Genomic DNA, 26,100 nt, shown 5'->3' on the forward strand with positions numbered 1-26,100 from the left:
TCCCTTCCAAGAAGTCCATGGCTCTTTGATTCTGTGAAGCACAGAAGTATTGCTTCAAAGTCCAGATGGACCTGAAAGTAGGAGACAGAGTAACAAGAAGGTGGTAGGTACATTAATCGCAAAAAGGTGAGAGACAATGTGATCAGAACTTTCAAGACTGCTGCCTGCCTATGTAAAAAACGTGTGTGATCAGAGATCTCTAATGATAGGAAAGGTGGCAAACATTATACCCGTCTATAAGAAAGGCAAGAAAGGGGGCCCGCAGAGCTACAAGTCTCACCTCAGTCCTTAGAAAAATCATGGAGCATGTTCTTAGGAATACATTTCAAAGCATATGAAGGGCAAAGTGGTAGGGAGGCAGTCCTGAAGGACACAGTACTCCAGGAAGGCTGGATATTCTTCAAGAAGGAAATCTTAAAGGTGCAGGAGGAGGCCATCTATGCATGTACTGAAAGACAAGGTAGTGGGAAAGGTGACTGGCCTGGCTGAACAGAGAGTTTGGCTGGAACTTGGAGGGGGGGGGGGGGGGCGGGAAAAGTGTTTATGATGTTTGGAAGAAGGGGCAGGCAACTCAGGAGGGCTACAAAGATGTGAGATTATGCAGGGAGAAAATTAGAAGGTCCAAAGCCCAACTAGAACTTAATTGGGATACTGCCATAAAAGACGATAAAAAAATGTTACATTAGTGACAAAAGAGAATCTCCATCTTTTATTGGATGCAGGGGGGGAAACATAGTGACAAAGAATGTAGGAAGAGTTGAGGTACTTAATGCCTTCGTTACTTCAGCCTTGAATAGTAAGACCAGTTGTATTCCAGGTACCCAGCCCCCTGAGCTGGAAGACAGGGATGGGGAGCAGAATGAAGCCCCCATAATCCAAGGGGAAATGGTCACTGACCTGCTACACCACTCACACACAAGTCTATGGGGCCAGATGGGATCCACCCAAGGGAACTGAGGGAACAGGTGGAAGTGTTCACTAAGCAACTTTGAATCATTTATCAGCAGTTCTGGCTAGCCAGGGAGGTCCCAGCTGACAGAGATTAGCAAATGTGGAACCCATCCATCAGAAGGGCTGAAAGGAGGATCTGGGGAACTACAGGCCTGTCAGTCTGACTGCGGTGCCAGGGGCGGTTATGGAGCAGATCATCTCAAGGGCCATCAGGCAGCACATGCAGCACAACCAGGGCATCAGGCCCAGCCAGCATGGGTCTATGAAAGGCAGGTTCTGCTTGACTAACCTGATCTCCTCCTATGACAAGGTGACCTGCTTAGTGGATGAGGGAAGGGCTGTAGATGTTGTCTACCTGGACTTTAGTAAAGCCTTTGACACTATTTCTCCCAGCATTCTGGAGAAGCTGGCTGCTCATGGCTTGTTCTGTTTAATATCATTGTCAACAATCTGGACAAGGGGATCAACTGCACTGTCAGTAAATTTGCAGATGACAGCTAGCTGGGCGGGAGTGTTGATCTGCTGGAGGGCAGGAAGGCTCTGCAGAGGGAGCTGGACAGGCTGGATGTGGTGCTTAGGGACATGGTTTGGTGGTGGGCTTGGCAGCACCAAGTGAATGGTTGCACTGGATGATCTTAAAGGTCTTTTCCAACCTAAACAGTTCTATGATTCTATGATAGGGGATGTGATAAATCCAGTCAATGCCACGTTCCTTGGCCCACATGTTTATGAGGTTGTTTTGGAAATGAGTCCTGTTGTCCAATTCTTTCAGGGGTGCCATGTTGCCATAAAACTTGCTTTTCAAGGCCCAAGATAGTATCCTGGGTATTTTCATGGGTCACAGGCTATGTTTCCAACCATCCAGTAGTTGCTTGCACCATTTTAAGCACATGGTGCTTGCCATGGGAGGTTTGTAGCAGTTTGATATGATCAATCTTTAGGCTTTCCCATGTTGATTTCAGCCATCATCCTCTATACCAAAAAGGCTTTAGCCACTTAGCTTGTTTGATTGTGGTGCACGTTTGACATTCATGGGTAACCTGTGCAATGGCATCAATAGTCAGTCAAGTCTACTGCTTGATTGTGAGCACAGTTGTGTGTTGCATCCCTTCCTAAATGTCCTGATGTGTCATGGACCCATCAAGCTCATAAATAGCTCAGTCTTGTGTTCCCAGACCAGATCCACCTGAGCCACTTAAAGCCCAGCAGCTTAGTCCACCAGGTTATTTTTTCAGTGTTCTTAAGTGGCACAACTCTCGGGTATGTGAGCATCTATGTGACATACTTTTATAGCCAGCTTCTCTACCTGAGCAGCAATATTTTGCCATAATTGAGCAGCCCAGATGTGTTTACCTCTGTGCTGCCAGTTGGTCTGCTTCTATTGCCATGGCCAACCCCACAGAGCATTTGCCACCATCCATGAGTCAGTCTAGAGACAAGGTACTGGCCATTTTTCTTGTTCAGCAGTATCAGAAGCCAGCTGGATGGCTTTCACCTCTGCAAACAGACTGAATTCCCCTTGTCCTGCAGCAGTTTCTGTGACTTGTCATGTATGACTCCACGCAGTATCTTTCCACCTTCAATTTTTTCCCACATTACAACAGGATCCATCTATAAACAGGACATACTGCTTTTCATTTACTGGTAGTTTATTATATAGAGAGGCCTTTTCAGCATGAATCACCTCGCCTGGTGGCACTCCAAAGTTTCAGCCCTCGGGGTAGTCCACAATCACTTCCAGGATTCCCAGGCAGTTGGAGTTTCCTAATCGAGCTCATTTCCTTATCAGTGCAACCTACTTACTCCATGTGGCATCTGTTGCATGATGCATGGAGAGGACCTTCCCTTTGAACACCCAGCCAAGCACAGGCCATCGAGGTGCCAAAAGGAGCTGTATTTCAGTCCCAACTACTTCTGGAGCAGCTCAAATTCCTCATATGCCGCTAATATTTCTTTTTCAGTCAGTGTCTTTTCAAGCCTCAATGTTTCTATGATAATTAGTCAACACATATCTACCACAGGAAAATCATACTTGATGATCAATCTGACTGCCCTCTGCAACATAGAGGCTGTCTGCGTGGATGAGAGGAGAGCAACGGATGCAATATACCTTGATTTTAGTCAGGCTTTTGACATCTCCCACAGCATTCATATTTGGAAGATGAGGAATGATGTGCTGGACAAATGGGCTGTTAGATGAGTTGAAAATTAGCTATCTGGAGTGCCAGGGCTCAAAATGTGGTTATTAATGGCTTGAGGTTGAGGCAGCAGCTAGCAACAAGGAAAACAGTCAACACTGGAGCAAACACTGTTCAACATCTTCATAAACGGCACAGAGTGCATCCTTAGCAAGTACATGGATGGCTCTACATTAGGGAGAGTGGCTGACAATCAACGGCAGAGCTTTATTTCAATGACCTTAATAAACAAGAGGATTCAACTAACAAGAAACTCAGATATCAGCAAGAACTGGAACAGGCTGGAAACTGACTGGTTAACTAGCAGCTGAATACAAGCTACTGAGTTCACTTTCATCATACGTAAACCGCAGACTAAGCTACAGACAGGGTTTGGTCAGCACAGAGGGAAGTTACTACCCTCCTACATTCTGTAAGGGTAAGGCTGCACTTACAACGGGGTGCCCCATTTCTTTCCTTCCCGGGTTCAGGAGGTGTACTGAGTAACTTTAAATGGTCCAGTAGAGAGCTATCAACATGGCCAGGGCCTAGAGCACATAACCTGTAAGACAGGGGAGCTTGCCTCGCTTAGTCTGGCAAAGAGAAGAGCCAGGGCAACGCCTCATGGCAGCCTACAACTGCCTGAGGGGAGAATGACAGTCAAACCATGCTCAGTAGTGGCAGATGGTATAATGAAGGGCAAAAACTACTGATTGCACCCTGGGAGGGTCAGGGTGGATGTCAGGAAAGACTTTCACTCCAGAAAGGCAGTGCAACACTGGAAGAGGCTGCTCAGGGAGGTGGTGGAATTTCCATCCTTGAAGGTCTTCAAGGTTTGCTAGAGAAAGTGATTCCTGACCTGAGACAGGGTTGGTGACTGTCCTGCTTCAAACAGGAGATTGGACTAGTAGAAAATCCCAGAGGACCTTCCAACCAGCATGTCAATAGTTTTTATCATACTATGACAGTATTGCTAATACCCTTAGTGTTATCAGCTCCAAGTTCAAAATACTTCCACTTTGAGAGACATTATAAAGCAATAATGTCATAATGCTCTTCTCTTCCCAGTTTCCAGGTACAGCACAAAATGTTACAATCCTTCATTTGAATGTATCAGGGAGACAACCTGACCTTTTGATTTATGGGTTAGCATTCCGTAAAACAGCCAGGATGCCAACCACATATGGGAAAAGTCTTTCCAGCCACATAACAGTCTTCATTATCATCACCATTTTATGCAACACAATTCAAGCATAAACATAATGAACAATGAAACAAAGTAGTCCTGAGCAATTTAGAGGAGGAAAAGAAAATGTAAAACAACAAAAACAAAAACAAAACACCCACAAGAAAACCCAACCAACCAACCAAAAAAAGAAAAAAGCACAAAACCTCAAAACAATAGTTATATACAAAGCAAAAAAGCAAGCAAGCAACCAAACCAAAAAAACCCCAAACACTCCACAGACAAAAAACCCAGTTACAGTATATACAAGTGTAAAGGTCTGGCAGCTAAATGATTACTGTTTCTATTCCAGGTAGAGCCACTGACTCCCTGCATATCACTTTGACCTCCATCTGCTTCTCTCAAAATGAAAGAAAATTGATACCATAGAATGACCACTGAGAACAAGGCAGGAGGAATCAAAATGTTTCAATCACCAGACCCACAGAAATAGAAATACTCCTACCTAATCTGTATAGGGGTAAATTAGTGAAAAAATATATTACATATGTATGTATGTTGAAGCATTAAAAAAATATAATAAAAATCAGTAGCTATTGTTACAAAGTTAGCCCACCCTCGTATTAAGATATATGTAACTTGCTTCCTACATTGTTCAGCATCTGCTGAAGCCAAGGAGTCTGGGCATGGTTTGCCATCTTCACTACTGATTTCTAACTCATAAGCTTTGCTTATCATAAGCCCCTGCACAACACAGAATGAAGGGTTGTGGGGCTTTTTCTTTTTACTGTACATCCTCAGCTAGTACACCCTGTGACTCCATTTTTACATTGCTGACATTCTTGTGCTTGTGTTCTCTTCAACTTTCTGTCCAGTGCTTATAAGATTTCTGATACTTTTATTGCTTATACAATAGCATTCAAGACAAAATTTAGACCTCTCCTATCTGCTCCTAAGCTAGCAAGCATTTCAGCTTCATCTGCAGCAAGGAATTCTTCTGAGCTCTTAGCACCATGTTGTCCTCCTTAGACATTCAGTGCACTTCATAATGGTCTCATAGTTCACCCCTGCTGAGCTAGGTGGAAATCACAAAGGGAAAAAAAAATAATCAAGTGCTTCAGAAACAACATTGTTAGAAAAAAGGCTGCTTTCCAATTATCTTGCTTATAGGCAGCAGGGGAAGTGTGGTCTAATTAGTTCTCCGCTATTCCACAATGTTTTGCCTTTACAGGAACTTTAAAGTGCTGCATCCTTCCAATGTATTTATCTCATAGTTTGCTTTACTCCTCACATCACATTCCAATTTTTAGACCCTCAGAGCTGATCATGCCCACCTCATTTGGATTGTCCTCTGGTCAGCAAAGAGCCATCTCCACGTAGCCCAAAGAAGAACATGGGAAGTACAGTTTCCTCCCAAATGCCCAGTCCCACCCCCATGTATTGGTGCTTCCAGTCCAAGCTGGCTGAAATGTTTTAGAACATCAGTTAAAGCTTGAAATTTCTTTTCCTTGTACTGCTTGCTCCACCTGCTTTGCGGAGAGGATGAGGAGAGCACCACGCAGGCACAATATCACAGTCCTCAAATGTCATCCCACCATTCCCTTTCATACCTTCATATGAACAGGCAAGTTTTTGAACAATTCGCACAAGTACCACCCAAGAACATCCTCAACTTCATCACAAAGCAGCATATAACACCTAGAGCACCTTTTCACTGTAGTTGCTAATATCTAGACTTGAACAGTAACTGGAGTCCCCAGATACAGACAGACAGGTATGGACCACCTGGACAAGTTGACTTTGGTTGGGGGTTTTTTGGCAAAAACTTGCTTTCAGCTGCCTCTCAGAGACAAATGTCCAAGAGAAAACATGTTTGTCTCAGTGCTGTCTACATTTGCTTTTAAAAGATATATCTAGACATGGATCAACATATGGTGGCTGCGGGCTACTTGACAGTAAGAAGCTTTTCTGTTCCTTTGTTTTCCTTTCAATTGTTCTGTATTCAACCCCAGGTGTTCTCCCTGGAGCCAAAATATAAAGGACACTTATTTGCTGCCTGTGAACGTATATGCACACATTGAATACAATTATTCTATATGCCAATACACTTGTATTTGTTTACTCCATCATTCATTACAATGCCATCTTGCTTAAGCACACATAACTCCTCTGCCATTTTTTTGCCATTCTCCACCTCTTCCCTCAAGCATCATTATGGCAGTATTACCCTCTGTATAGAAAAGATTACCAGCTTCAAAAGCAAAATAGAATAGCAGGGGAATAGATATAATTACTTGTTTCCTACAGGTACTAAAAGCAGTTTTCAGGGAATATGAATCAGCACGGACATGTTCTGATTCTTATGTTGGCAGTTAGTATAGCCACTTAAGACAGACATAGTATTAGCTTGCACTGTAAGCAATGTTGTACTGGTGCATCTCATTGCTACACTCCCCACCCACCCCCGGCCCCAGACAGCGAGTTATGTGGCTGGAAGTTTGAAGTGTAGCTGGGAATGCTATAGTGGTTTTCAAGCTTTCTTAAAGGAGATTCCAGCATTCAGTGATGGTAACAAATCTGTAAGCTTACCTTACCTGCTACCTTACTTTCCTGCTACGTTTAGCTAAGTGCACTTCTAATCAAAGCAATCTATACTAATATTTAGCAACATGATCTCTCTTCCTGTACAAAGAAGTGACACATTCAGGCCTCCAGGTTAGCGAAGCTCAAATAAGAGAAAAGAAGCAGAGGGCAAGGCAGTGGGATATTGATCCAAAGTACAGAAGTCCTTGCTTTCTTCTCCCTGAGAGGCAAAGTAGAACACACAAGATAAAATTGGGATTTTACCCTCCTCTATGTTAAATAACGCCAAGCCAATGGAACACAAGTATCATAACAACCCATTTAAATGCTAGAAGCAGTAATAAATGCTTCTGCTAAGTATTATTATGAAAACACTGAAGGAAATGCAACAAAATATTTAAGTCTGCTGTTGTAACTGAGAAACGTTTTGCCTTTTGGTTTGCTTTTTCAGTAATGATTGAAGACATTGGATGTATATCTAATCCCATTGCAGTTACAGGGACTTCTGTCTTGACTGCAAAGAGTAATATTGGATCCCAATACAGTAATGATGAGTGCCTTCATTTCCAACATGCCTCTTATAATGAGTCTAATCTTGTTCCTGGCTGTGCTTTGAGCAATAAAGAGCATCATCATAACAGCTATGCTGACTCCTGCCAGATCTCTGTGTCTTTCTACAAGACACAACTGTGATGCCACATACTTAATTGTGAAGTTATAAATGCCAACAAGGTTTATGAAACATTCTCTGGAGAATTGTCAGCAGATTTGAAAAACAAGAATTAAACGCACTTCACTAGCAACTAGAGCTACCAACTGGATCAAACAAAATAACAATACCTTGCACAACTTTTTCTCCTACAGAAATCTCACATCTACAAATGATTTCAAATTTTCTGACAGAAAACATTTCTGCAAAACTGAAGCTTGCTGTGGGAAAATTCTGATCCTGTTATAAAACCAAACAGCTTCTCTCAGGAAAATAGAAGTCTTTTATTCTATTGTCCTGAAGTCAATGGAGCTTCCCATCTTGCCTGTACACTGACAGAGGTGTAGTTCACAAGAACCACGGCTTCCTGTGAACCAGGCCAGTGCACTGAATAATTTGAGTATGTGCTCCTTCCCCCCTGCTCCCACTACTTTTGGATGCATATGCTGCATCTGTCTTCATTGAAAACAAAACCAAAAGTACCACTGAACTATGTCCTTTAGAAAGGAAGGTAAATGCAATTGATCCACTAATGTGCACATCCTTAAGTCCCTGGCTTCCTTGCCTGGCTGGACTGCAGACTTAATAAAGATATATAGCTGCCCTGACAATTTTAGAGAAGAGCATGAGCAGAACCAGTATTTTCTTTCTCCATAATTTCAGTTAAAATGTTTCCCCCTGGTTTCTGTGCAGTATCTGGAATTGAACACCAAGCATATATGGGAAATTTTACAGGATTTGGAAAAAAAACCAAACAACCCAACAACAATAAAACCAAAAACGAAACAAGCAAAAAACACTTTAAAAAAAGAAACACCAAACCCCCACCTAAAAAAACACATCATCATTCACATTCTCTCATCTTAAAATAGTTCTTTTGTGGGTAAGGGTATAGATCTTCCCTAGGAGTTCCAAGATAGGACAGCTAACTGTTGCTAAACAAATGCTAACAGCTCCTTCTGATGTATTAGCATGCTTATAACGTGAATGATTATGCTTTTTTACTATTTACAAATCCAACACTTACCATTGTCTCAAAACTCTGCCCTTCCCATTCTTGTTGGTATCAGATAAACATAGAAAATAATTTTCTCCAATTAATAACAGCTTGCAGTCACAGCAGGATTTACATATATTGGTGTTCTGTATTTATGGCCTTATTGCAGTCAATATTAGTATTCTGATCATCACTGCATATTTAATTTTAAAATGCAGCTTCAATTATGCTTGTCTTGATTAAGTTATACTATATCTGAATTGCATTGCATCTAATTTTCTGTGATGCTGCCACATATTTGATTGTTGGATGGTTCCCAAGGATATAATTTAAATTTAAGATCATTTGGGTGTAAAGTAGGCATCCCACAACTATCAATATACACTGTTATCTATTAGAAGCAAGACACTGATGTGTTTCATTTATTTGTTTTGCTGCACAGTGCCTTCATGTGCAAACTCATCTAGAGATCTAATGATATTGAATTGACCTAGAACAGCTAAATAGTCACAAAATACTCTTCTGTTTACTAACTTTTGTTAAGAACTGTATCCATATTGTTAATTTTTAGCTGGTAAGTCTTTTGGAGTGTGCTTTGATATTTGGTCATTACTTAAACATATCTCAGTGTACTAAGCTGTTTTTCAATACTTGAAACTATAAAAGAACTTAGATTGGGGCCACCTTGGAAAGAGGAAAAACACAAAAGGTCTTTTAGATCACAGAGCTTAACATTGCAAGTTAAAATATTCCCTAGTTTCCCCTTAAACATGTATGTCTGGAAATTGTGAAAGACAAAGCAACTGCCAGCACAGCAGACACGTAAACTCATCTCTTACTACACCAGAGTCCATAATTCAACTGGTAAGAATGGTGAAGTACTAGCTCTGTGTCTCCCAGAAGGTTAGATTATAATAGAACAGTGTATTCCACATTATATTCTGCGGTGCTGAACTGGTAAACCACACTGGAAATTACCAGCAAGTCCAAATTATTGTTTTAATGCATCTCTACTGGTTTCAGGAGCTACAGATGTTTATCAGGAGAGAAAAATTCCATTATTGTCCTTGCATCATCTATACATATTGCACAAAAAAATTAGAAAACCAAAAAAGTAGAAATAAAAAGGAAACTTAGTATTGTATGGAAACTCCAATCCATTACTTACTGGAACTATCGACTGTTCTTTTAACTTCAAGTATAATATGCATCCGTGGTCCGTTCATTTTCTTTACTACAAGAAATTTATATTACCCAAGTGAACTGTGAAGCTTGGGGCCAGTATTTATTTATGAAGCTGCCTAAATTCAGATTAAGAAATCTGCCATTTTGAGTAAAATAGGCTAGTTTCTCTTGCTCACATTTTCATAGCATCTCTCTTATTTGTCTTAGCAAACTAATGCACCTTACTAAAACACTGTTTGATACACAGATTGACTTACATGCTATAGTACACATCTATACACGCTCACACATTTCAGTTTCATACAACGAAATAAGAAACTTGCATGATTACTAAGAAAGGAAAAAAAACCCATCTCATTTGACAAATCAGAATTCATCACGAAAAAATAAAAATAAAAATCAATACATGTCAGAACAAGTTTTTCATTGGTGCTCAGATATTTACTGCTAGGAAGGTTGACTATGCCCTGGAAAAGCAGGGAGTCACTTGTGGGAAGTGTAGAAAGCTCAAGTAAATCTACTGACATATCATGATTTTTCAGCTGCATTACAGCTTTTTCTTTTATTATAGGAAGTATAGTTAAGCAAAAAAAGTTCAGTCTGCTTCTAAAAAAAGTGAAATATTTTTTAAAACATTGTTTAAAAGAACAGTTATCTGCAGAAACAGAGCCTCTTTTAATTTTACATTGGGCCCTGCTTTTTTAACTCATGATTAAAAATTGTTAAATATAAAAGTTAAAATAACCTGATTTATTTTCATAGCTAGACTGACACTTGAGATCTTGGGAAGCTGTCATAAAAAGCTAAAAAAATTCTGCAGCCAGTTACCACTATAGTTATGAAGGATTCAGAAATTATTCATACACTCTAAAGCTTGAAACCACAAAACCCCCCGCAAGTTTTACAAGGTAGCAGGCAAGTAGTCATTAAATCCTCACTTCACTCACACTGCTGTGAAATATAAAAAAATAATACAAATCCTCCAAGATGCGGCTAGCTATATGGTTTGTCAGTATTTCATTCTGCACAATTAGACATGAGAAAGGTAAGGCTGTATTCCTTTAAAAATGCTAGAAAGTATATAACTATATAATTTGGGTTATCGTAGCTCAGGTATCACTTCCTTTCCATGAAAATAACCTTTAACTATGCTTTTTAAGATAAGAACTTACAGCAACAGGGACTCTTACAATCATGACGTATAACTCTCCATTTTTCTCATTAAAATATTGAATGAATAACACCCCCATGTTCTTGGGGAATGGAAGAAAATAGGTAATTCTGAGTTAAGAAACACTGAGATTCCTTTAGGATGAACCTCAGCTTTTTTTTCCCCATTAGTGCTTGTTGGCTTGCCATGTACTTCTACATAGTATAGTACAATTGCAGGGCAGAGCATCACTCACTCTACCACAGGGTTACCAACAGAGGTATTCTGTGTATTAGCACAGCTGGATGAAATAAAATTTCTAAAGCAGACTGTGATGCTAAAAATAGCAACTAATTTTCTTCCAGTAGCCACAGCAGAGAGACAGAATTTCTTTTTCTTTCACTTCATCACATCCTTTAAGATCTCTTGTAGTTTATCTTGGCTATTTTTCTCTCTTGGTTGAGCTTTGAGAACCATCACATAGGCACCGCTTGCCTATGTTAGCTTGCAATTGTTAGCTTTTTTCCAGAACAGCATGACAGTTCTACAAAAGCAGCTTTAAGACCTAGTGAAAATAGAAAGGAAAGCAGGAAGGAAAAAAGATAATTATGTATAATTGGAATTTCTATTCCATCTGTGCTGCAGACTGCATGGCCTGTGCTGAGTCAGGCCGAAGATGTAGAGGATACCAAGTGAAGCACTGAGAATTTAACTTGTAAAAACCATGTATGAAGGCTTTTCTGCCTAAAGTTACTTGAAATAGAACAGGCTAGAAAACAGTTACAACATATGAAAACTTCAACAGAATAGTGATATTTATTTTATTTATTTTTTCTCATCCAATTCCCATCTGGTCTTTGGGTCTGTATATGTGTAAGAGAAACAAAGGGCAGGGACTTAACTTCTCTTTAGGTGTCTGCTTCTAATCCAACTCTATTCACATTGTACATGCAAAAATTTGCCTCCCTGAGGTTCATGCTTCTCCATACCGCTATTTACATTATAAATTACCTATTCAGTAGAGCACAGCATACACCCCACTGCATATACTTTATAGTTCAGAGCTTGACCAGCATGGTCTGAAAAGTGAAAGAAGCTGTCCTGATCTCCTCCTTGCTACCTGGGCCAGAAAAACAAAAAACTTATGCTTTCAGCATACTGCCTCTTGGCTCTGTTTGTGGGTAGCCATCATCTTGCAGGCCAGGAAAAGAGTATATCTATTAAATCCTTGCAAATCAATGCTCAAAATGGACGTAATTGTCCTATTGTATATGACCACTGATCAAGTCATGGCATTTCCTCTATACAAAACAAATACTACCATGCCCAGAGCCTGAAGAACAGTATTTTCATTGACTTCTTTTACTGATAAGTCTATAGTTTATAGGTCTGCTAGATGCAACATTTCAGAGAGAAAGTCTTTCTGAAAGGTATCAACACTGCTTTGGTTTCATGGCAATGATACAGTCTTAAGAAGCCACTGAAGATTAAGAGAACAGATCACATCAGACAGCTTTTATGCTCTCTGTTTCTTCAAAAATTAGAGTCCAGGCTAGGATTTGTGGGGCTGGCAGAGGTAAGACTTTCCCTCACATAAAAGAAAACCTTACCTCTGTCTGACCAATGTTTTCAACAATATCTATAATTTTGCTGCATTTCTACCATAAAAATATGTGACAAAATGACCTGCCACTTGAAAAGGTGGCTGGGGGAGGAGATGAGGAAAAGAAGACTAATAGTCCACGTACTGCTGTTCCAGTCCTCTTTTAAGAACTCCATCAGCTACAAAGTGCATGGGCTTTTCCACTTAAAAAATCTGACTACCTTTAAAATCAGGAATTCCCAGAAAGACAGACATGAGAGACTAAATCAGACCAGAAGCCTTTTAGAACAATTTCTTTTTAGACTAAGTGAAAGCTGAAGGACTGCATAAATGATATTTCACCTAAGCCACAATGTGATAGTCAAGAGAAAATGTTAATTTTCTATGCTGTAATATCTGATTGCCAAGGACAGAAAGACCTGCATTACTCAGGCTGAGGTGAGATCTGCCCAGCTAAGGTCATCATATCTGGCAACTCCAGCAGATACAGAACGGGAAGTTGTCAATTATACATTCTGAGGTTGTATTTGCTCTTTCTCAAGAGATTAGGGACTCTGGCCTTTCAGGATTATGGGGGAATCTTTCAGAATGAAGGGAGGGAATATGAAAAAAATGTCCTCAGTGGTATGCAATGCTATTTGGCTGAGGTCAGCTAAACACTACAGTTTTCACATGAAAGAAAAAAAAAAAAAATCAAAAACCATGCAAGTGTGATCCACAGACTGGAAACTCAAATGTGCCATGTATTCCCTCTGGCTCAAGAGGTTTTGAAAGCCTGTGGCGGTCACTGCCATTGGTGAGTAGTGTGATGTTCAATATTAACATGAACAGGCCAAGACTTACTATCATGGTAAAGGACATCATCTTAACAATCCTTAAAATTCACGTTGCTACTGATCCTCAGTTACTCAGAATTATCTAAAAAATAAACTTTTGTTAAGTTATGTGGTATGCAAAATACAAAAAGCTCTTCTTATTTCTTCCCTAGGACTACACCTTGACCATGTACTTCCAGCAGTCGTGGAGGGATAAAAGGCTTTCTTATTCTGGAATACCTTTGAACCTAACTCTGGACAACAGAGTGGCTGACCAGCTCTGGGTGCCAGACACATATTTCCAAAATGACAAGAAGTCATTTGTCCATGGGGTGACAGTGAAAAACCGAATGATTCGACTCCATCCAGATGGGACAGTCCTTTATGGCCTGCGGTATGTTGATTTTTTTATTCCACTATATGGCTGTCCTGGCACAATGCAAGTCATGATTGCTAAGTGCATGTAGTACCAATGCTGTTCTCCTCTCCTTTTTCCTGGTTTCTCAGTGCAGCTTTATAAGTCGGCAAATACTCCATCTAGACCATCAGTATAGATCCAAGAATTTTGCACAGTGCATCAAAACTACCTTTAACAGCTATAGCCGTAACAAACAAAGCCTAATGCCTCTGTGCAGCTCTTCTGAATATGTTAATGCTTCTGACAAGTTCTTTATTATGGTTCTCACCTGGTAAATAATCACAGCTTAGACAAATGCTTCCTTCCTTCTGAAATTTCTCCAGCAGTTCTTTAGAACAATGTAAAATATGTGGGAGTCCACTGAAGAAATGCAACCAACATTCGGTAGGGAACAAGAAGAAGTCATTTTAAATTTACATGAATCATTTAAAGATTTTCTAAATGTCCGAGTACAGGTTTTCTTTAATCTGCCTTGGTTTATCATGGCCTCTTCACACAATTGCTTCTTCATCCAATGCAACCTACAGTCACCCCTGTAGATAAAAATACATTCTAAAATCTGAACAGGCACAATCTAATGTTAAGGTACACAAATGTAAAATTAACATAACAAATAACTTTGTTGAGTTTTGAGATCACTGCACAGCCCAAATAGGCTTTGCATTATTTTAAAATTAAGGTATCTTTGCTTGGAAAAACAACATTGCATGCCTGAAACCTTTGATCACTGTTACCATTCAACAGTGAAAATAATGTCTGGAGAGCACAAACCTGAAAGCATACTTCAGTTAATCAGAAAAAAAGTCATAAAGCATAAAACCTAGCTGAAATACCTCAAAATTGTACCCAAGATAGAATTGGGGAAAACCCAAACTGCTGCAGCAATTCAAAATGAAAATATTTGTGGAAAGATAACTTAGAGCTTACTGAAAATAGGAATGACCTCTTAGGCTATAAAAACCGTAACCTTTTAAAACACAACACTACCCATGCACTCAGATAAAGCCTTCCAACCAATCAATTCAAGCTTCACAAGAAACAAAAAAAAATATAAATTATTATTTTGGTTCATTTTAAGTTCTTTTGAACTTGTCAGATTCACAGGCAGTGTATCAGTTGCTACCAATGACCAAACAGGCACTTTGGTACAGCCAGATCTGTTCTGGTACAGAAAAACGACTTCATTTGTGAAAAAGAAAACAAGGAACCCATGAGGAAATAGCTGATAGACTACAGGCTGCTGTTATCATTTACTAAACAAAGCATTTGAGAAATACATCTTTGCCATTGCCTTCAGACCTTCTAAAGTTCCTTTCAATCAAACTGACTCCTGAAAATCAGCTTATCAAGGCAGTTATCAGTAGAGGATGTTTTGGCCTGAGACCTTTTCAAAATTTTATTTTATTTTATTTTTTAAGGCCAGGAACTAAATTTATTTACATTCCAGGATGTGGACAGTGGCAAGAATGTGCATTAGAGCCAAGTAGTCCCTCACAAACAGTAGTATACAATATAAACTACACCTAGAAATGTATGCCCTGCATGTGCTCCCACACACATGCCATACATCTGCTATGAGTAGCTGTCTTCTGCAGAAACAGCAAAAGAAGCTGTGACACATCTGGTGACCCTGCTGCAGGTCCTCTTACGTGCTTCATCCACAAAGTATGAGCCTGGTCAAGAAGCTGTGACCTTGCTCAATCATAATGCCTGTGCTCTTCCTCTCAGAGGTGTTCAAGCAAACATCCACTACAACAGCAAAGATGGTCACCTTCACATAACGAAGTTGCTAGTTCATACGATTAAATAACCATTCACATTTCAATGGTTAAGCAACAGCTCTGCAACAGCTGCAGCTCTGCAATTTAATATGCCATCCAATACCTCACTGCTGTAGGTAGGAAAACCAAACAAAACCAAAAAACAAATAAACGAGAAAAAACCCACACTAATATAAATGGCAACCTGTATTCCACACACAGTCTAGTACAGCATGATTCCCTTCTCCTCACTCACCCCTGTCTCATGCCCTTAATGCACACTGGCACAGGGGTAGCCTGGGGCTCTCCTAGGTTTCTGGACTTTCCCATCTTCTTACATCAGAGAAGGCAGAAGGGGCTCAGGGTGCAGCAGGGCCAAGCATTGCCCGATGTGCCTGTATCCACCAACAGGATCATCATCACCAACCACAGCAGATGCTCAGCTGTCAGGTCTTTGTCACAGCTCAAGGTGATGTGTCATATTTTCTCCAAGGACAAGGCAGCTGTTTAGGCACATCTGGTGAGCAGACTTTGGTCTGCCACCTGCCAGTGAAAACACATGTAATGTCCCCATCCCACAAGAAAAATCTGATGAAAGACTAAGATAACAAACGAGCAAAAGAAGGAATGAAGAAGCATCGAGTCAGGTTTCATACAACAGATGGCAATTATTGCACTGTTTGCATCTGTTAGTGGTCACTTTCCTCATGGTAATAAACATGCTTCTGTCAACCTATAAATTACCTTTAGATCATTCAAACAGCAATTTCTTCATATGCCAGATGATACATACGCCTCATAAAAAATAAAACATAAGAAAACAATGCAGAAAATGATCTCTAGGTAAAATTCAGCATTGCCTGTTAGAAATTTAAACACAGCTCCAATTTTAATCTCACAAGTAAAGAAGAAACTTTGCACCATATTAGCTTACATTTAGCTTCTATGCAGTAGAAGGCATGAAGACAGTTATCACCAAACCTCTCACACAGGAGCTGCGACCTGCGTTTCACTTTCATTACTGAAGACAGCGCACTGGCCTGGCATAACTACCCTGCAGACCAGGGTCTAAGTTCCCAACAAATTAGGCAGGATGATTTAAATGCTTGCTTTCCCTTGTGCCTCCTATTCCCTACACAAATTTTCTACTTTCAGTCCAGAGTTAAATGTTTCTTTTCAGGCTCATATATGAAATTTTACTGGCTTCTTTAAACAGGAATTGGAACAATCACAGCAGCTCTAAATAACCTGCTTTGCTTGCATCCATGTACTCAGCAGTTTGGCATTGATGCAATGTTCAGACTCAACAAAGTTGAGAAAAAATAAAACAAGGTTAATCATCTGGATTTACAGATGAATAAACAAGGAAAACATGCACTGAATACACTGGACTGGTTTCAGATCATGTAACAAAGCATTATCACTTCAGTATGTCTCAATTATAGTATTATTTCTAGGATGAAAAAAACCCAGTCCCTTTAGCTATATTTTCAAGTAACTTTCAGCTGCTCTATCCCCACAGTTGAAAGAACGACATGTGCATACAAACTTGTACAGACACAGACACTCCTAACCTTCTGCCCTCTAAGTACCTTGCTGTTACGTCTCTTACTACAAATACTACTTCTGTTAGTTATTCACAGTAGTGAATAATGTGTAACATTAACAACCAAATAACTCTTTCATCCTATCACCCAAGCAAGTAAACACACATAAACATATTTAACTCCACATTAATATTTCCTCTGAATTCCATTTCAAATGTGCCAGGGAAGTTGAGTGTCACTGTTAAGTATTATGTACCTGAAGCATGTGATTCTTCAGTGTCTATCAAGTGCTCCCACCAGCAGCTATTATTATTTTCTGTGGTGTAGCCACCTGCTTCTTAAAAGAAAGAAAAAGTATCCCTTTGAGTCAATGTGCAAACCTGCAGCACTCTGAGGCTGGTGTCCAAGACAGCTCTAGCCTGGTCCCAGTACAAGATGGTAAAATACTGGATCCTTCTCTATTTTTTTCCCCATGTTTAATAACTCATCAGATCCCATTAGGTATAATCCTTTTAGTTCTAGCAGCATCTTACGTTACTTTTGATGCGTTTTCGGGCAAGATTATCTAGAAATCTCTCCCAAAGCTCTAGAATCTCAAATGAACACATGCTGTTGTTTCTTTTGCTTGTCCTTTCTCCCCCTTTACTGGGTAAGATGCTAGACATGCAATCCATCTTGAAGATATTTAAGGAAAAATTATTATTTTATTGTACTGAATTCCATTTTCAAATTCTTATGTCATAATGTCAAGAATGGAAGCTCTGATTTAAATCATTTCCTAGTATTTTGTGCTATCTCTTAATTCTTCTCAGCATTTCACTAGCAGAACAATGACATCTTGTTGCTTCCAAGACATCTGTTCTGTTAAAATGACCTTGCCTCAAAATAAATATTGGGATAATTTCATCTGGTGTGTTGAAAGAAGTATATCCTTCAAAAGTGTAAGTCATTAAGAAGACCAACATACCTTCGATGATCCCTTTACACAGATTCCCCTCCTTTTTGATTTTCAGACACACCATCTTATATTAGAGCAGGTCTTCATTTATTTCAAGGCAGGGGAACTAAGCATGTTATGACAAAGATGTGAAGATCTGGCTTGGAACACCAAAAACTTTTGGGTTTAGTGTGACCACATGTTTTTATACTGCTGCAGCAGAGGATGCCACTTTGCTAGGCACTGCTACAACTGCAAGGGGACAGAGTGAAGGATCATTTTTTCCTTTAACGTAAGGACTTTTTTCACCACTACTTACACAAAGAAGGTATTCTGTGATGGAAACACTGTCAGACACATCCGTCTACCTCCAACCAATTCACAAATGTGGACTGACCCATGCAACGTTAAATTTACTAACCACTTGTTCATGCAGTATCCATGGAAGCCCATCTAGCATATCCTAAAGGTGGAATGCAAGAAAAGCTATATTTAAATGCAGAAAGCTTTGTTTTTAAATATAATCTTGAAATTAAACTTGAGTGTAAACTTCCCTTCTTGACTCTCTGTATTTTGGTGATATATCTGAGAGTGTTACTAAAGAAATTTACTAGCTAGGAGTTTACATCTTTTAGTGCAGTGAAATTTCACTGCTTTGTGGATTGGTTTTGTGTTGCCATGATTTGGGGCTATGGAGTTTTAGTTTTTCTCCAAACACCTTCATGGATTTTATTAAAAAGTCAGGTTTTGGGTCCTTTTGAGGACATCCCCTCATGGCAACAAGCAGCCTGCTTATGCTGGTACTCACTAGATTGTCCTCACCTGTGTTACTAAACAGCTCTAGCAAAAAAAATCCAACCCTACTTCAGTCACTCTAAATGATACAAAATTCTATCGTCTAACCAAAATAAAAAGCTACTTCTTTTTTCATTCTACAGAAAAATACAGAACAACTTATAAAGCATTCTTTTATCAGGTGATAGAGTAGTTTTGAAAATGATACAAAACGCTATTTCTTCTGTGTATCAATGCCAAAAGATTTAGAAGCAGGCATCTTTAAAAAAAAAAAAAAAGAAAGAAAAAAGAAGTGTTATGCTGCAGTAAAGAATCCAAGGAAGAGCAAGACATTAGATCATAGCTGACATAGAAAACTTTACTTTCTCCTACTTGGTGTCTTCGTATGTGGTTACCTGGTATTAAGGCTTAGCGTAACCAGTTTGGGACTTCCTTTATATTTTCGAAACCTGAAGATATACAAGAACTTTGCAAAAATAAGTCGATCAAATAGTTGTCATCTCTTCCACCTCCCAAAACTTTTCAGTCTCTGAGGGTCAGTTTTCAGGATTCACTAAACAAACAAATACATTCCTCAATGTACAGCTATTAGGAAGGGGTAGGGATGAGGGGGTCAGTTCACATGTGTGTTGTGGAAGCCAATTCAGCGGGCCTCAGGTCACACCAGGCCTACTGCAAGCTTTCTTCCAACAGACCACACTTAAACAAGCAAACGAGCCTGATGGACAGCCAGCATGGCCCCTAATGACAGGAGATGCACTTCTACAAGCATTTTTTTAACTCAGACAGAAAAAAGGAGAGGAAGAAGACAGAGCAAATTAATCCTGAGGCAGACAGATTTTCCTCTATTTCCTGCTGCTTTGCAGACTGTTAGGATTGTCTGTGCTTCTCTATCAATCCTACTGTCATCTGTTCTTGGTCATGGTATGGCTGGTGCAAGGACATCATAGAATCATAGAATTGTTCAGGTTGCAGAAGATCTTTAAGATCATCCGGTCCACCTGTTCACCTACCACTGCCAAGTCCACCACTAAACCATGTTCCTAAGTGCCACACCTACATGTAATAGCTCCAGGGATGGTGACTCAACCACTTCCCTGGGCAGCCTGTTCCAATGCTTGACAACCCTTTCAGTGAAGAATTTTTTCCTAGTACCCAGTCTAAATCTCCCCTGGCACAACCTGAGGCCATTTCCTCTCCTATAGCTTGTTACTTCTTCATAGAGACTGACCCCCACCTCGCTACAACCTCCTTTCAGGTAGACATGGAGAGCAACACGGTCCCTCCTGAGCCTTCTTCTCTCCAGGCTAAACAACCACAGTTCCCTCAGCTGCTTATCACAAGACTTGTGCTCCAGACACTTCATCAACTCTGTTGCCCTTCTCTGGACATGCTCCAGCACCTTAACATCCCTCCTGAGTGAGGGGCCCAAAAACAAACACAGCCTCACCAGTGCCGAACACGGGGGACAATCACTTCCCTTGTCCTGCTGGCCACACCATTTTGGATACAATCCAGAATGCTCTTGGCCCTCTGGGCACACTGACTGCTCAAACTCAGCTGGCTGTCAACCAGCACCCCCAGGTCCTTTCCCTCCAGGCAGCTTTCCAGCCGCTCTTCACCAAGCTAGTAGCATTGCGTGGGGTTGTTGTGACCCAAGTGCAGGACCCGGCACGGAGCCTTGTTGAACCTCATACACTGGCCTTGGCCCATCAGCCCAGCCTGTCCAACTCCCTCTGCAGAGCCTTCCTGCCCTCCAGCAGATCAACACTCCCACCCAGCTTCCTGTCATCGGCAAATTTACTGACAGTGCAGTTGATCCCCTTGTCCAGATTGTTGGCAATGATATAAACTGAGCTGGCCCCAGTACTGAGCCCTGGGGAACACCACTTGTGACCGGCCGCCAACTGGATGTAACTCCATCCATCACCACTCTCTGGGCCTGGCCACCCAGCCAGCTTTTTACCCAGCAAGGAGTACACCCATCCACGCTGTGAGCAGCCAGTTTCTCCAGAACGCTGGGAGAAATAGTGTCAAAGGCTTTACTAAAGTCCAGGTAGACAACATCTACAGCCCTTCCCTCATCCACTAAGCAGGTCACCTTGTCATAGGAGGAGATCAGGTTAGTCAAGCAGGACCTGCCTTTCATAGACCCATGCTGGCTGGGCCTGATCCCCTGGTTGTCTTGCGTGTGCTGCCTGATGGCCCTTGAGATGATCTGCTCCATAACCGCCCCTGGCACCGCGGTCAGACTGACAGGCCTGTAGTTCCCCAGATCCTCCTTTCAGCCCTTCTGATGGAAGGATGAGCAGCAACCGGTACATAAACCCATGGGGAGAAATTAGTTGGCACCAACTGTCTATGCACAGAAGACAGCAGGCACGGCCAAATTACAGCTGCATATATTAACCAGGCTTTAGTCAGTATAGGAGAAAGAGCTACTCCTTACCCTTGGCAGTTACCAGATGGAAAAAAGCACCCAAGTTCACTTATGCTCTCTCATGCTTGAACAAGGACTCCTCCAGCCTGGGTGTTTATAAAGTCAAAACAGAGAACGTCTGTATTTACTCAAGAGATGCAGCACCATCAATATGTTATGTTGTCATAAGCAAAAATGCATTTTCAGGATTGTTCTTATCACATGCAAAACTTGTTTATTTGACACAGTCTGTCCCAAGTCAGTTCCCACACACTGCAGTTAATTTGGTGGAGATTGCAAACTGGTTTGTATAATACATTCTGTGGAAAAAAAAAAAAAAAAGTATATGTTTTATCATCTCAATACAACTACAGTCTGCAATTTACTGCGTGAAGCACAGAGGCACTCAAGCAGGCACTGGCATACCAAAATACAGCTTATTTTTCACACAGAAGCTGGGAGATGTGCTTCTCTAAATACTGCAGAAAGCACGAGGAGGCAGTACAGGTGTAGCCTGCCTCATAGCTCTATGCAAGAACGGTGAAGGGACACCAGGGAACGGGATGCCCTCAGCATCACTCATTTTTAGTGAACAGATCTAACTGAAGAACAGTTATATGTTCTAGGTGAGGGGGAAAAAAATGTGGATCAGAATAAACAAGTCCTGCAGAAATTGTATTTGCTCACTTTGCTTTCAGATGCAAAAAGAGATGTAATTATATTCAGACAACAAACAAAAAATAGCAAGAACAAGGGAACTGTAACCTAGCCTAGCCACTCCTAAGCTCATGACAAACCACCACGGCATTACTCTAGTTATTTTTTATTATTAGATTTTTTTTTTTAATGTTTGTCTCCTCAGGCTAGACGTCCCCTGCAGTCATCTAACCTGCTAGCAGTAGGCAACACGGCAGTAGCAGCACAAAGCTGTACTTCCCCACTGGGCCTATTACATGTCAGATACATTTTTTTTCAGGTCCAGCCAGACTTTTCTCCAGCTTAGATGTTGAAACCCACATTTACACTCCCCACCAACTTGACTGCCTCCTCGTCTCCAGGTCTGAACATTTCTCCCCAAACCTGCCTCCTCCAGCTCCTCCCAGGACTCTTCATGCCCAGCCTGTCATTTTTTATTCCCCTGCTTAATGTCCAAAGATTGAAAAAGACAGAGTAGTACAGGATTGATAAGGATGATAAATCAGTGGCAGACTAGCACATTTAGTGCATTTGCTGCATGAAGCTTGATTCATCATAGTATTACTTCTCCAGTATTTAGCTGGGCAGCAGTGGGAAACTCTGTACCACCTTGCTCTATACCCATTCCCAAAGGCTGGTGTGTACTTTACTGCTTGACACTATGGCTGGAAATTGAAGAGACAACCTCAGTTCAGACACCTCCTCACTCTGGAGTGATTGGATTTGTAACCTTTATGCTATGTCCATGTAATGCTGTATATACAGCGAAATGCAATCTCACTACTACTTTACCCCCACATTTATTATACATAATGAAACATACCAGTCAACACAGGGTTTTATAATTTCTTTAACGTTGTTTGATGAAAAATACCTGAGACCAAGATCACTGTAGTAATTTACAACTGAGAGCACACAGCCAAAGCTGAGGAAATTTAAGACAAAAGTGAGTACAACCCTTAAAACACATGGGGTGTCATTTATATGGACCTTTACTACTGCATGTAAACCAGAAAACCTGCAACTGCTTATGGATTTCTATGTGCAAACTAAAAATACTGCTTCCAAAACACTGAGGTTTTATTCAGTGTCAAGCACAAAATGAAGCCCACAGGCTTGATAGAATGAAGCGGTAAGTTGGTAGTTAATAAATAGCACAAATGGAAAAGGAAGACTGAAAACTATAAGAAAAATGAACAAAGGTCCTCTCCAGCTACCAGAGCAGGGTAAGAAGTCCTGGGGTAACTCAGAGACAGGCTTGCTGCCTTCCTCCAGCACAAACGGCCTCACACACAGCCAGGGGCAGCCTGGCCACCTATCCCAAGAAGAGGTGCTATCATCACTGACAACACACAAACTGAAATCCCTCCAGTGAAATGCACAGCACATCTCCCCCTGCTTTCTTACTCCCAGTAAAGAGCAGACATGGCGGAAACACACAGCTCTGTGGGGAGCAACAATTCATAAACTCCTACTGAACTGTCAAATAATAGCGTATTAAAAAAAAAAACAACAACCAAACCCGAAGCAACAAAACCACACAAGTACTTAACATAGACTCAGCTTTAAATATGTGAGTGGTGGCTCTTGTAATTAGTAGTTGAGTACATAAGTAGTCTGGTGGAGTCACAACAACTGGCTTCACAAGCTTGCGTTTAAACGCAAGCTTCAGATGCTGTAATTGATTGTGGCTATCAAGTAATAGCGCTTTGAAGAACTGAATTATAAGCATTTTGTAGAGCAAAGCCCACTAGGCTTTATTCAAAGACCACTTAATTCAAGCAGACTCTAGATCACGCTCAGATTACTGAGATTATATGTCACTTATTTGAATATAACATTGTTACAGTACTATTTAACCACATTAATACTATCCAAAGAACAATAAAAAATAATTAGACAACATTTAACAAATGTTTACTTTTAAAGCTGAAGGATAATGCAAAGTATAGATTACATGTTTCCTATGCAGCACATCATCTCTTAGTGTCTTGGTATAAACTGGTTTTGGATGACTCTCTTATCCTCTATTTTAAAGACTATGTTCTACTCAATGTGAGGAAGTCCTCACTTTCTTTCATATCAGAAGTGCAAATGTTTTCCAATACTTTAGAATTATTACCCCGCTGCTATCAACCCAATTTGCATCAAATCACACTTCAAAATATAATGGTCTTTAATTTTTTCTACAATTTATTTATTTTTAAAAGAACTCCATTCACACCAAAGTTTATCTCTAGTGTGTGTAAATAATACTATTTATAGTTGGCTCAAACACATTGGGAGACAGAAATTAAGTAAAAATAAATTTAATGGCAGCAATTAAGATTGAAGTACCTTTGATCAAGAAGAGTTTCAAGTGTATTTATATACACTCTAAGATTTACTTCATCCAGTAACAGCATAGGCAATTTTTTATGAGTCTTTCTTTCTTTAGGGGGTATGTATCACATGAGAAAGGAAATTTGTATATTTACCATCTCAGCTTTCTTCTCTTGCAAACCATGAAAGCTCATGCCTGACAACCTGTTAGATGCACAGGTATCTTATAATAGAGCAATCAGTAAGAAAACCCCACAAGCTTTTCACAAGTGAGCTGTGTAAGTCCTACTATATCAGCGTGGCCAGTTGCATGCACACTGTTGCAGTAGCACATATTTCATCTTCGTATTCTAGAAGTCAGTCCTTAGGTTTGTGTAACTTCATAATGTTGGCCTTTTCCCTGAAATACTAGATTATGGACACATTTCTTGCTGCTTATACTTTGCAAGGAACATGAAACAGACATACACAGTTACACTATTTGTATTTTTTAAAGAAAAAAGCAAAAACTTTTCAAAAAACACTGCAATTTTACTTACAGAGCTGGTATGTATTGTTAGCAGTATGATAATTTAGTATATGTTTTTATATAATGCTATATAATACATGACAGTACATAACAATAGCAATCTGTGCTGAATCCTAATATGCTAACATACTTGAAGTAGTACATTTCATATCATGATACATACATACTATGTGTGTTTTCCACTCGTTCATTAACAGTGCATTAAAGTTCATTAAAAGGAAGTTCATTAAAGAGACATTTAATAAAAAGCAAATCCATTTCTCACTAATAATAAACATTTAAAAGGGACAGTAATTAAAGTTGTACTTTGCTGCAGATTTCCAATTTGCATGCTATTAATTTCGAGCATGCTGAGAAAAATTATTGTTGAGGGAGAAAACATTAAGTTCTTACCTGCTCAAAACCATCCTCACTCTCATTTCGCTTATGCTGATGTTGATCTGTGATATCAATGAAGTACCTGTTCAACCAAAATCAGACGGGCAGGGGGCAAGGGGTAAATCTGAACCTTTTCTATGCATTAGGAGCATCAGGCAGGTAAATTAAGGTTCTAGGGGAGGCAGAAAATATTTCACCAAACCTGCAACCAAACTGATGAATGCACTTAGATCCACAAGACTGTGGGGTCTTAATTCAGGTATTCTCTCTAAGAGACAAGAACTGTCACAACGCTACCCAAAAGCTGCTGAAATCCTGAACAAATGGTGTGACAGCCCATTACTAACACGACAAAAAGTGGAAAAGGAAAATTAATAGAAAGTGCCTTGTGGGGGCTGCTACTTCTCAGGCATCCCCTTTGCTCACAGAGCTCACAGCAGTCAGGCCATACCTGCTCTGTGCCACACCATGCAGAAAGCTGTATTGTACCACACCAAATGTTTAAGGGTATTAACATCAAGAGCAGCCCTGCCTTGATTAATTCACTAAGGCAATCAAGCACAGTGGTTTTAAGTAATTTTAAGACAGATTAAGAGCTGGGTTTTTTGAGTACAATGCTAAGATGCAAATAATCAAGCATTAAAAAAAATGTTTTCAGGCAATGTATTTTCTCCTTAACCCTCACCCTTCTACAAATATCTCCACTTAAAAGAAAAAGAGGATAAGCCTTTCTTCTGAAATATCGTTGACCTAGTTTAGAAGTAGCTGCAAGAGAATTTACAATCTAGAAAATAGCCAAGCCCTTGAGTACAATAAAATGTAAAATTAATCACTCCATAAAATAAACCAGTACATTCCTCAGTTTGGCACCTTTGCTCCAGTATCAACATACATACTCTCATAACTGCCAGGCCAGAATTACCTCATTTAAAGAGGCAAAATG

At 40.2% G+C, this 26,100-nt stretch overlaps 1 protein-coding gene across 4 annotated transcripts in view; it reads left to right on the top strand.

Annotated features, from left to right (window-relative positions):
- Positions 1-26,100, top strand: part of GABRB1 (gamma-aminobutyric acid type A receptor subunit beta1) — a 147,020-nt gene that overhangs the window by 61,461 nt on the left and 59,459 nt on the right. For all 4 annotated transcript variants that reach the window (XM_055701873.1, XM_055701888.1, XM_055701877.1 and 1 more), the window contains one exon: positions 13,530-13,750. In XM_055701873.1, coding sequence (XP_055557848.1) covers positions 13,530-13,750 — 221 coding nt within the window. The remainder of the gene's footprint in view (positions 1-13,529; positions 13,751-26,100) is intronic.

Source organism: Falco cherrug, chromosome 1 (assembly GCF_023634085.1).
Source record: "Falco cherrug isolate bFalChe1 chromosome 1, bFalChe1.pri, whole genome shotgun sequence".
NCBI classification, from domain to species: Eukaryota; Metazoa; Chordata; class Aves; order Falconiformes; family Falconidae; genus Falco; species Falco cherrug.